This window comes from Megascapheus bottae, chromosome X (assembly GCF_031878675.1).
Source record: "Megascapheus bottae isolate mThoBot1 chromosome X, mThoBot2.hap1, whole genome shotgun sequence".
NCBI lineage: Eukaryota > Metazoa > Chordata > Mammalia > Rodentia > Geomyidae > Megascapheus > Megascapheus bottae.
In genome coordinates this window covers 39,102,107-39,114,768 of record NC_143547.1, presented here as the reverse complement: position 1 = coordinate 39,114,768, position 12,662 = coordinate 39,102,107, and the positions used below count along the sequence as shown (strand labels likewise).

At 42.0% G+C, this 12,662-nt stretch overlaps 1 protein-coding gene across 2 annotated transcripts in view; it reads right to left on the bottom strand.

Annotated features, from left to right (window-relative positions):
• Window positions 1-5,438, bottom strand: part of Hdac8 (histone deacetylase 8) — a 246,324-nt gene extending 240,886 nt beyond the window's left edge. For both annotated transcript variants that reach the window (XM_090326956.1, XM_090326957.1), the window contains exons 1-2: window positions 5,000-5,438; window positions 4,413-4,465 (exon numbers count right to left, since the gene is read on the bottom strand). In XM_090326956.1, the coding sequence (XP_090183082.1) occupies window positions 4,413-4,465; window positions 5,000-5,224 (278 nt within the window). In that variant the 5' untranslated portion in view covers window positions 5,225-5,438. The remainder of the gene's footprint in view (window positions 1-4,412; window positions 4,466-4,999) is intronic.
• Between the last annotated feature and the right edge of the window lie 7,224 nt (window positions 5,439-12,662).

Genomic DNA, 12,662 nt, shown 5'->3' with positions numbered 1-12,662 from the left:
CACTTTCATCAGATCTCAGCCTCCTGAGTAGCTATGATTACAGGGCTCTGCCACCAGAGACGAGCTCACAAAAAATTCTTTGAGGTTAAGTATCATCAATATTTGAGGAAACAAATTAGGGAACTCAAGATAAAAAAAAATGCTTTTAGGGGGCCGGGAGTTTGGTCTAGCGGTAGAGTGCTGGCCTAGCATGCACGAAGACGCAGGTTCAATTCCTCAGTACCACATACATAAGAAAAAAGCTGGAAGTGATGCTGAGGCTCAAGTGGTAGAGCTATAGCCTTGAGAAAGCCCAAGGACAGTGCTCAAGCCCTGAGCTCAAGGCCAGGACTGGCAAAAAAAATATGCTTTTAGGACTAGGAGTTTGGCCTAGTGGTAGAATGCTTGCCTAACATTCACAAAGATCCAGGTTTGGTTCCTCAGTATCACATACATAGAAAAAGCCAGAAGTGATGCTTTGGCTCAAGTGGTAGAGTTCTAGCCTTGAGGAAAGCCCAAGGATAGTGCTCAGGCCCTGAGTTCAAGCCCCAGGATGAGCAAAAGAAAAAAGCTTCTATACTTGGCCCTTCCCATCTATCTCTGAAAAGAAGATGAGGGGCAAAATGATTGAAACTGGGATTTACTCAGATCCTTTCAATCTACTCTTCACCGGAAGTGACAAATAGGAATACAGGAAAGAATAAAAAGACCTGGTCTAATGATAGGTCTTAATGTCTCTGACGTCTAGCTGCCTGTTTCCCACCAACTCTTTGTGCCGTCACTGTACTTATATTCTCCGGCCTTTGCCCTTGAAAAGGGTTTCTAGAGACCAGCAACAGTAGTATCTCCTGGAATGCAGAACTTCAGCTTTACTTCAGTGAATCAGATTTAGTATTTTAACAAGCTAATGTTTTTCTTAGAACAATTCAGCAAAACACAATCCTGGTTTGTTGTTGGCGAACAATGATCATATACACATCGAATAGGTTAACCTTCTTAACTTCCCCCTCCAAAAAAACAAAACAAAAAACAAAAAACCAACCTCAGCAATTGCAGAGACAAATAAGGGGGAAAAATAAACCTTTAACCCTTTTTATCTTTGGCCATTTTTTTTGTCAGTTGTGGGGCATGAATTCATGGTCTGGGCACTGCCCCTGACATTCTTTTGCTCAGGGCTGGCACTCTGCCACTTGAGCCACAGCACTATTTCTAGCTTTTTCTGCTTATGTGGTAATGAGAAATCGAACCCAGGGCTTCATGTATGTTATGTAAGCACTCTACCACTAAGCCACATTCATAGCCATCTTTGGCATTTTTTTTTGGTCAGTCCTAGGACTTGAAATCTGGGCCTAGGCACTGTTGGAGCTCTTTAGCTCAAGGGTAGTAATGTACTACCACTTGAGCCACAGCGCCAAGAGCTACCTTCGGTTTTCTGGTGGTTAATTGGAGATACAAATCTCACAGTCTTTCATGCTCAGGCTTGCTTTGAACCATGATCCTCAGATCTCAGCCTCCTGAGTAACTAGGATTACAAGTGTGAGCCACCACCTCCTAGCCCTCTTTGGCCTTTTTAACTGTCCTATATAAAACCAACTAATTTGTAGCATAGCTAAGTATGTATACAAAAATGTTACTGGAATGCTCAGAATAAGATTGCTTTTCACATTTCATATTTTTGTACATAGTTAGGGGCCGTCCGTTTTTAATGACCTTGGATGACTAACGCAGCCTTCAGAGCATTTTGTTCTACTTTCGACTACTTGCGATGTGACCAGTTCATTATAATCTCAAATGAGAAAAAAATTGTACAAAAATCAAAAGCATCAAAGTCAGCCTGGGAATGAAAGCCCATGAGACTCATCTCCAATTTACCACCAAAAAGTGGCTCAAGTGGTACTAGCTTTGAGCCTGAGGAACCCAGGCCTAGAGTTCAAGCCCCACAACTGACCAAAAAAACAAAGAACAAAAGATAAAGAAAAAGCAACAAAAAATAACAAGATGATCTTTATAACAAAATAGTATTTCTTAAATTCAAGTCGAAGCAGTATAGATCTAAATGATAGAGATATAGATTTTTAATGTTCGCTGAATAGGGCCATGGCCCCTGAATTAAAATGACTATAATGAATACTAGGACAACTAAGGTGCTCAGGAGAAATCCTGTGGCCTAGCCTCAAAAATGAAATATTACAGTCAAGATCCAGTGATTATTTCTTCTTCAAGAAAATTTATCTATACCATCTGTCCATTAAAGTAAAATGTTTACAATTTTTGGACTGTTTCCCAGACCTATTGGCTGTCTCTTATTGTACTTTCCCATGTATGTTGTTAAATGTTAAAGCTTGAGAATACTAAGCCAGGCCCTGGTGGGTCACACCTATAATCCTAGCTACTCAGGAGGCTGAAATCTGAGGAGTGTGGTCCAAAGCCAGCCTAGGCAGTTAAGTCTGTGAGACTCTTATCTCCAATTAATTACCAAAAAAGCCAGAATTAGAGCTGTATCTCAAAGTGGGAAAAGATGTAGTCTTGAGCACAAAAGATAGGAGACAGTGCCCAGGGTGTGAATTCAAGAACCAAGACTATTTCACACTGAAAATCAGCTAACATCTACTTGATAGGGAAAACAGCTTAATTTTCTTTGCTGTTTGCAGTAAACATAATTTCAAACCCAAGGGTTGCCAAAAATAATTTAAACAAACAAAACGTAGTGAGCTGTGCATCAGTGGTTCTTGCTTGGGATCCTAGCCTCTCACAAGACTGAGACCTGGAGGATCATAGTTTGACACTACCCTAGCAGAAAAGTCTATGAGATTACAAGTCCAATTAATCACACAAAAAGCTAGGTGAGAAGTGTGGCTTGAGTGGTAAAATATCAGCCTTGCAAGCATAAGGCCCTTAATTAAAACCCTAGTACTGCCAAAATAGCAATAAAAACACCCAAAGCACTAAATGAAAGACATACAGTTATATTGACTGAACAAGGAGGTTAAATGATGGCTGAAAAACATGCCTAAGAACTGGGTGCTGGGGGCTCACACTTTTAATCCTAGCTACTCAGAAAAGTGAAATCTGAGGCTTGTGAGACTCTTATCTCCAATTAACCACCAAAAAGCTGGAAAGTGGAGGTGTTGATCAAGAAGTGATAAGAGGGGCCGGCAGTGTAGTCTAGTGGTCGAGTGCTCGAGCACCTAGCATGCTGAAAGCCCTAGGTTCAATTCCTCAGTACCACATACACAGAAAAAGTCAGAAGTGGTGCTGTGGTTCAGGTGGCAGAGTGCTATTCTTGAGCAAAAAGTGTTCACGGTCAGTGTCCAGGCCCTGAGTTCAAGCCCCAGCACTGGCAAAAAGAAAAAAAAAAGATGTCTTAAGAGTGCAAGCCTTAAGCATGAAAGCTTAGGGGCAGCACCCAGGCCCTGAGCTCAAGTCCCAGGACTGGCATAAAATAAAATAAACTATGCCTAAAAGAGGTAATACCACACTGGGAGTAGTAGCACATTCTTTTTTTTTGTAGCACATTCTTGAAATCCCAATACTTGGGAGTTGTAGACCAGCCTAGGGTATACAATAAGACCCTGTGTCAACCCACACTATCCATAAAAAGGAGGTACACCAGAAGTTATTAGGTTAATTATAAAGATGAAATATGAAAGTAAGAGATAAGCATACAATACTAGCTGATATAGGATACATCCATTTGGTCAGAAAATATCATACCATTACTTATAAATGTGGCAGCTTCATACAGATGCATTTATGATATCAGTACAGAACTGGCAATATTTTTATTCTTGAACTTTTATTCAAGGCCTTATTTTTGGTAGACAAGTGCTTTTCCACTTGAGCCATATCTACAGTCAAGTCCTTTTTCTGTTTACTTATTTTTGAAATAGGATCTCACATGAATGCCTACACTTGCCTATTTATGCTTACCTATTTATGGTGCTTATATAGCTGAGATAAAAGTCATGAGCTACCATGCCTAGCTTCATTTTTTTAAAAGACGCACTTTGATGGGTCTTGAGTCCTGTTTGGCCTCATCAGTTTGCTTGGGTGTTGACTTTTCTCCAAGCTAGGTCATTAAAGTATGGTAGTGGTAGAAGCATTTCTAAAAATCTTAGGCTGTACCTGTACCCTTAGATCTTGCTTAGGGGGAAAAAAATCCCTTCTCCCCACAAAAAAAAAAAAAACCGACGACTTCCTGCTTAACATTTTTTTTCTACTAGGCTAGGTTTCAGTTGCCAAATGAATTCATCTCAAATTCTCCACAAAATGCCTATCACATCTTGAAATAATGAAATCTTAACTGCCTGTGGTTTTTCAAGTTTTCTTTCTTATCTCTTTAATTATCCCTAATGTGAAGTAGTACAGCAAGGTTATGCCTATGGACTTGTAGCTTTAGGGATGAAAAGCTAGATGCAGAAAAGCCAACTTACCTCATGTGCTTATGCAGTGCATATGCTTCAATCAGTGAATGGACCATACTGGCCTGAAAAAAAAATCCACATTAAAAAAAAGAGGCAGCTCATAGTTTCTTTAAACATTTAATCTAACGAAATTCCAAAAACATCACCCAGATTGAAGGAGCTATCTACTTTAGTTCGCCTTCCTGTCTTAATGCAATACACATTAGACAACAAATATATGAGGTATCAAAATCGCCCAGACAGTAGATACCCGCTCCTTTACATCGGTGAGGGAGTATTTCTTCTCAGCAGTTTGTGTTTCATAACTCAAGCTCCTAAAGAAACTCCATCCCTCCCCGCAAGCCATCCCCTCCTCTTCTCACCCATCCCCTCCCCCACCCCTCCCCCACTGGCTTGCGGCGCTCTCCAAACCTCGGGGTTCACTTTCTCTTTACCTCACCTTTAGGCTTCGGACAGAGCTTTCCAATTAGTGTGGAGGGTTGGCTTTTTTTTTTTTTTAGTCTTTCAGCTTCCTAATCCCCCCCCTCCCCCTCAGCCCCGTCTATCCTGAACACCCACCCTTCATGCACAAAACCCACACAGGTCTTTCATCTCACCCGCTTGGGAACCTTGGTCAGGGAATCACACACGCTGACATACTCCGGACTGTAAATATAAACAGGGCGCAGCGGCTTCCCACCGTTTCCTTGGGACTGGAGTTTGTCCATCTTCCGCTTCCCACCGCTTCGGAGGCGCGGTCGGGATTCTATGGCTTTCGCCCTCAGCCTGGGCTCCGGTTCCTGCTCCTCAGATCGGCCGCAGCGGTGCTCCCCGGTCAACATTCCCTCCTATTCTTGAGATCGCGGGAGACGCTGCCCCTGCTCCTCAGTCAATTATGGGGATGGATGGGCCTTCTCAGTACAGAAGAACCCGCTTCAGGGACAGCACTTCAGAGGACGAAGGCTTGGCAGAGAAAGCAAAAAAGCTCCAACAGCTGCCAATTAGGGCAGACTCTTCTTTTTTGACAGAAATAAGCACGGTCAGAACTGATCATACCTTGTTGCCCTACGGGGCCATTTGAGATGAAGTCAGACCAGACTCAAAGCATGCTGGGAGATGTAGTCCTTAAGACGTTTGGGTAGAGGAAGAGCTAAATAGCCATCGACTTGAGTTTCAGCGGAAAAAAAAAATTAAGCCTCGCCTCATTATGAACTATTTCACTCTGCAAATATTAGACACTTAATTATTTAAGGAAAAAACGCCCACCACTCCCTAGCCACAGCAACTGCTTATCCTAAAGATAGGTATGGCTTTGGAGAGGGGGGGGTCAATTAATGATATAAATGGTTTGAAAAGTTTGCACAGTAAATTCTGTGTGGCAGTTTTAACATTTATCATCACTGACTGGGTAAGAGTTAAGAATCACAAGAACTTTTTCAGGCAAATCTGATATCTTGTTCCCAAGACACTCTGATAGTGTGAAAATGGCTTAGTAGATTTGAATCAAGCAATTATGTCAAATGTACTCCCTGAATGTTGATGTAATAACACAAAAGATGTAGGATGTGTTCACTTGTGTTTGGAAATTGTAGTTCTTCCCTCCCTCCTTTGTTGAAAACTAAACAAAGGCTAGGGGAATGTTTCAATTTGGTATGCAGTTCCTGTTAAGGGCCTGATATAGTTTTAGAATTACAATCACCATTTCCAGGTTCCTCGGTGCTCCCAGGATACAAGCTGAACTGATCTACTAGCAAACCCAAAGACAGGCCATTGTCTGTAGCTTCTTTAAAGTCTAGCTTGCTTTTTGTTCTTAAAAAGATGTGATATGGCCGAGAGTTTGGCCTAGTGGTAGAGTGCTTACCTAGCATGCACGAAGACCCAGGTTCGATTCCTCGGTACCCCACATACATAGCAAAAAGCTGGAAGTAGTGCTGAGGCTCAAGTGGTAGAATGCTAGCCTTAAGAAAGTCCAAGGACAGTGCTCAAGCCCTGAGCCAAAGCCCAGGACTGGCAAAAAAAAAGAGAGAGAGAGAAAAAAAGATGTGATATGGGGGCTGGGAGTTTGGCCTAGTGGTAGAGTGCTTGCCTACCATGCACAAAGACCCGGGTTCAATTCCTTGGTACCACATACATAGAAAAAAGCTGAAAGTGGTGCTGAGGCTCAAGTGGTAGAGTGCTAAGCCTTGGGAAAGTCCAAGGACAGTGCTCAGGCCCTGAGCCCAAGCCCAGGACTGGCAAAAAAAAAAGTGTGATATGCACTATGGATTTTTTTGTGGGTCATGGGACTGGATCTCTACCTGGGTGCTGTCCCTGAGTTCTTCACCTCAACGCTACCACTCTACCCTTGAGCCAAGCCCCATTTCCTGTTTTCTAGAGGTTAATTGGAGATAAGTGTCTCAGGTCCTTTAGTGCCCGGGCTGGCTTTCAACTTTGATCCTCAGATCTCAGACTCCTGAATAGCTAGGATTACAGGCGTGAGCCACCGCTCCCGGCCACTGTGGATTTTTTTTTCATGTCATCCTTCCACAGTTCTATGAAGGAGAATATAACCATGTAACTGATGCAGCTTAGAAAGAAAACATGACTGCTTAAAGTTACACATTGAAAGAGAAAAATCAGTAATTCAAACTTAGAACAGTGACACTTAAGGTTTAAAATTTTTACTATATAAATGTGATTCCTCTAGGATGATATTGTATTACATCTAACTTTGTTCAACTCTCCATTTTGTATCCCCTTAATACTTAGTATTTTGGAAATCTTTGGGGGGATGGATATGGGTTAAGTAGGAGGTGTTGTCAACATAAAATAAGTGTGCAGTTCAGCTGTGAATTCAAAGATGACTTACAATCTGGTCAGTGTCTTCAGGAATCTGCATTCTTGTAGAGAAGATGAGATGAATGCACAATAAACCATATTTAATGCAGTCAGTTAATGAATATAGGATACTTAGCTTACATATTTTAAAATAAGCATTGTTAGGCATAGTAGTAATGGTGGTAACCTGATGTAATTCTATCACATGGAAGGCTGAGTAAGAGGATCAAGAGTTTGAGGCCAGTCTGGTCTCTATTAAAACACTTTGTCTAAAAATAAAATAAAACAATTGCTGGACACCTGTAGCTATACTCCTAGCTACTCAGGAGGGTGAGATCTGAGCTTCAAGATTCGAACTCAGTTCAGGCAATCAAATCTGAGAGAATCTCATCTCCAATTAACCCGTAAAGAGCCAGAAGTTGAGGTATTGCTCAAGCGACATAGCACCATCTCAGAGTGAAAACCCCAAGTCAGAAGCAAGAGGTCCTGAGTTCACGCTCCAGTACCAGTGTACATGCTTGCACACACGCGCGCGCGCACACACACACACACTAAACATTTAGCATTCAATAACTGGTATTCAATAAATGGTAAGTAGGAGTCTCATACAGTTTTCTTAGAGGATGAACAGGATTTTTCTCTGTGAATATAGGAGCCAGAGGAGGGTATGAGCAGCATAAACAAAGACAGCAGAAAATTTCTCATCTAGTTCAGCTGAAGGAACCAGACCTTAAAGAACTTTTGTACAGCATAATAAAGAAAACAAACTTCAGGGCCGGAAGCGTGGCCTAGCATGCACAAAACTCTGGGTTCGATTCCTTGGTACCCCCATACACAGAAAAAGCTGGAAGTGGTGCTGTGACCCAAGTAGTAGAGCCCCAGGACTGGCAAAAAATAAATAAATAAAACAGACTTCATCCTGTGGAAAATGGGAAGACATTTAGACAGGTTTGCTTTCCGTGTGCTGGTACTGGGGCTTGGACTTAAGACCTTGTGTTTTTGCTTGGCTTTTTCATAGCTGGAAGTCTACTGTTTGCACCATACATCTAGTTCTAGCTTTTGCTAGTTAATTGGCGATGGATTTTCCTGGATTTTTTCTACCTGAGCTGGCTTTGAACTTCAGTCTTCATATTGCAGCCTCCTGCGTAGCTGGGATTACAGGTGTGAGCCACTAGTGCCTAACCCACTTACACAGATTTGAGTGTGAGGTCCTGGAGATCAAACTCAGGATACTGTGCGTGGCAGGGCAAGTGTGTTACCAAGTCAGCCACGCTCTGTCTCTTAGAAATACTTTTAAAACAATTCTGCAGTAACAATGTTTAGGAAAAAATAGTCATTGAAAGATTAGAGGCTATGAGTCCCACAACTTCCCAGAAGTATGACAATGATTTAAAGTAGGGTGATAGCAACTGCAACCGTTTCATAAATCAATGGGTTAAGAAGTTGCATGAGCAGGGCAGGGTGGCTCATGCCTGTAATCCTAGCCATTCAGGAGGCTGAGGTCTGAGGATTGAGGTTCAAAGTCAGCCCAGGCACTAAAGACCATGAAACTTGTCTTTCCAATTAACCACTAGAAAACCAGAAGTGGCACTGTGGCTCAAGGTGTAGACTGGTAGCCTTGAGCTGAAGTGCTCAGGGACAGTGTCCAGGCCCAGAGTTCAAGCCTCATGACAAGAAGGAGGAGAAGGAGGAAGAGGAGGAGGAAGAAGAGGAGGAGGAGGAGGAGGAGGAGGAGGAGGAGGAGGAGGAGGAGGAGGAGGAGGAGGAGGAGGAGAAATTATATGAGAAATGTATTTTCTGGATAAAAATGAATTTAAAAGAGTGGCTAAAAGAGCCAACAGTATATGGCTTTCTCTCTTGCAGTGTATAAAAGTTATACATTATTAAAAAGTTCAAAACCGAACTCATGGTTTCCCCAGCCAAATCCATTCTCTTCGGTACCCTCCTTTTGTTCCATCTGATAATCCAACGCATCATCAATTTCCATTAGTTATATCTCTAGGATATGCCTTACGTACATTCGCTTCTCCCTCTCAGTGGAGTCACTACCCTAGACTGAGCTCTATTATCTTTGGCCTGGATTTTCTTCTATATCCATATGGTCTCTCCTACACAGGCTGCTCTTACAAGCCATTTTCTTTACAACACCAGAGTAAACTTTTAAAAACAAAAACAGTGAAATGGATCACATCATTAAAACCTGCCCTACACCACAGAATCTTCCAGCTACACAGAAGTAATTTTGTAAGATTCCTATTTATGAATATTTGTAGTAGGAAAAAGACAGAAGAAAGGAGATAAAAAGGAAACTGTTGAATCAAAATAATTGTACTAAGCTTTCCAAGGAATCGGGGGAGGTGTTTAAAGGAGGAAGTGCTAACAAAAAAAAGTTATAGACTATAAAAGGTCAAAAATCCCCTTTCCTTTCAGAACCTCATGGGTGTTCTATGAGGTGGGTAGAACCAGAGGTAGGAGAGAAAGCCAAACACCAAGGAATGAAGCACTGGGGCTGGGAGTTTGGCCTAGTGGTAGAGTGCTTGCCTAGCATGCTTGAAGCCCTGGATTCAATTCCTCAGTACCACATACACAGAAAAAGCTGGAAGTGCTGCTGTAGCCCAAGTGGTAGAGCACTAGCCTTGAAAAACTCAAAAACAGTACCCAGGCCCTGAGTTCAAGCCCCAGGACTGGTGAAAAGAAAACACTCACCCTTATGTGTAGTTTCCTTTCTGAAGTAATGTGATTGTGAAAGTAATCTTACCAGCTTGAGAGGATATCAGAGCCCAGCTTTACTACAGAAGAGAACTTCACATGCTAATAGACAGGGGAAGGAGTCTATGGTGGGATACGAACTGACTAAGCTGTACCCTGGTGGCTCACGCCTGTAATCCTGTAATCCTAGCTACTCAGGAGGCTGAGATCTGAGGATCTCGATTCAGTGCCAGTGGGGGCACAAAAGTCCAAGAGACTATTGTCTCCAATTAATCACCAGAATACTGGAAGTGGTACTGTGGCTCAGGAGTAGAGCTTTAGCTTTGAGCTGAAGAGTTCAGGGACAGCACCTAGGCCCAGAGTTCAAGTCCCACGACCAACAAAAAAAATTGACTGAAAATTTTAAATCATGAGATATTGGCACTTTAAGTAGATAATGACGCTTGTTCTGGGCCTTCTTGGCTAGGCAGTGTAGGAGGAACCGGGCAGGATACAGAAGACCAATTAAAACTCTAAATTTTTCACTGTGATCATCAGATAACTTGGAAATAGGTGTGTGTGTGTGTGTGTGTGTGTGTGTGTGTGTGTGTGTGTGTGTGTGTGTGTGTTTGCTGTTCCTTCACATTTGGAGAGACAGCTGAACTTTTCAGTGCAGGAGTATTACTTCTCAACTAGAACCAGCATCTTAGTACAGCACAAAATGTAGCAAGATAATTTAATTGTAAAAAGGCAAATTGATGCACCATGCTCTGGAATTGGTACCTTGTTCCTGAAGCAATTCTTATAGTGTCTGGTGCCTTGCTCATGATGAAGACAATACAGATCATGCTTCACGTCTCTAATCTCAGTTTTCTATATGCTCAATAAATATATAGTCCTGAAATCAGGACTCAAGGCTTCAGAGGAAGGCAGCTGAATCATGGCTTACTAAGCTGATGATCTTGCTCAATTACTTGGCTTGCTGTCTTAAACCACGGTTGCTAAAGGTAATGTTTCAACCTGCAAGGCCAGGTAGGTTGAACTACGCCACTTTAAAAAAAAATTTCCCCTGCTTTCAGTTGCTGGCAGAAGCAGGTAAGATGAAAAGCTAACATATTGAAAGGACACTAACAGGACTATGAATATGGCTTAGTGGGAAGAGTGCTTGCCTAGAAAATACATGAATACATAAATATATAAATAAAATTTTAAAGGGCACTGCCAGGTTAGGTATGGGGACACAGGCGTGTGTCCCAGCTATCAGGTAGAGACAGGATGATAAACGTTTGAGGCCAGCAGGGGAAATAGTGAAACCTTATCTAAAAAACTAGCCTGGTGTAGGATCTAGGTTCAAAGCCAGCTGGGGCACTAAAGAACTTGAGACTCTTATCTCCAATAACTAGAAAATGGGAAGTGTTGCTGTGGCTCCGGGGGTAGGGTGGTAGCCTTGAGCTGAAGAGCTCAGGGACAGCGCCCAGGCCCAGAGTTCAAGTCCCAGGACCCATAAAAAATAAACAACAACAAAAAAAGAAAACTAGCCAGGTGTAGTGACATAAGCCTTTGTTCCCAGTTACTCCAGAAGCAGAGGCAAAAATATTACAATTCAAAGCTGGCCTGGGCAAAGTTAATGTGAATTCCTACTGGAAAAAAACCAAAACAGCTAACAAAAACAGAGGACTGGAGGCATGCCTCAAATGGTAGAATTAAGCTTCCTAGGCAAAAATAAAGGTGCTACCCTTTTGGCTAATTTCTTTGCTCATTTTATAATCTGTCCACCACTGTTACAACAGCTAACCTTGTTTTCACACTCCCCCCTAATGCCTTTACCAAAGAATGTTATTCTATGAATGCGAACTTTTGAGCCAGACTACAGTTGTACCACTTATGAGCTGCTTGATTTTGAAAAAATATTCTTCAACTGTCGAAGTCTCCATGCCCTTGGTTATAAAATGAAGATGCCAACAATATCATTTGACTGTGAAGGTGAGGAAAGATAGTCTGTGCTATATGCCGACATGTTAATGTCTGCCATTTGATAAGAACTCAAATATTGGTAGTTTAAAAAACTATTATTGCTTATTATTCCAAATTTTCCTTAATATTTTTGGAAACTCTACATCATTCTCCTTACCCCATACTACTACTGAAAGGGTAGTTTGAACACATACTAAAAAGTTGAACAAAGTTTTGTTTTTTTGCTACTTCTACAGTATGAACTCAGAGCCTGGGCGCCATTCTGAGCCTCTTTGTGCTCAAGGCTAGCCTTCTACTACTTGAGCTCCAGAGCCCCTTTCAGCTGTTTTTTCCAGAGTATCTTACTAGAGATACAGTCTCATGGACTTTCCTGCCTGGGCATGTTTCAAACCACAATCCTCAGATCTTAGCCTCATGAATAGATAAGATTACAGGCATGCATCAATAGCACAGATTGTTTTGAGGCAAAGCTTTAAAAGAAGTCAGATTTATCCAGGCACTGGTAGCTCACACCTATAATCCTAGCTGCTCAGAAGGCTGAGATCTGAGGACTGTGATTCAAAGCCAGCTCAGAAAAGTCTGTGAGACTTTTACCTGTAATGAAACATTAAAAAGCTGGAAATGGAGCTGTTGCTGAAGTGGAAACCTACTAGCCTTGAGTAAAAAATCTCAGGGGCAGTGCCCAGGCCTTGAATTCAAGCCTTAGGACCAACAAAAAACCCAAACAACCCCAAAAGATTCACAACTCCTGCCCCTTCAATTGTAATAAAGCTCTGGAATGTAGTAATATTGAATTAACTA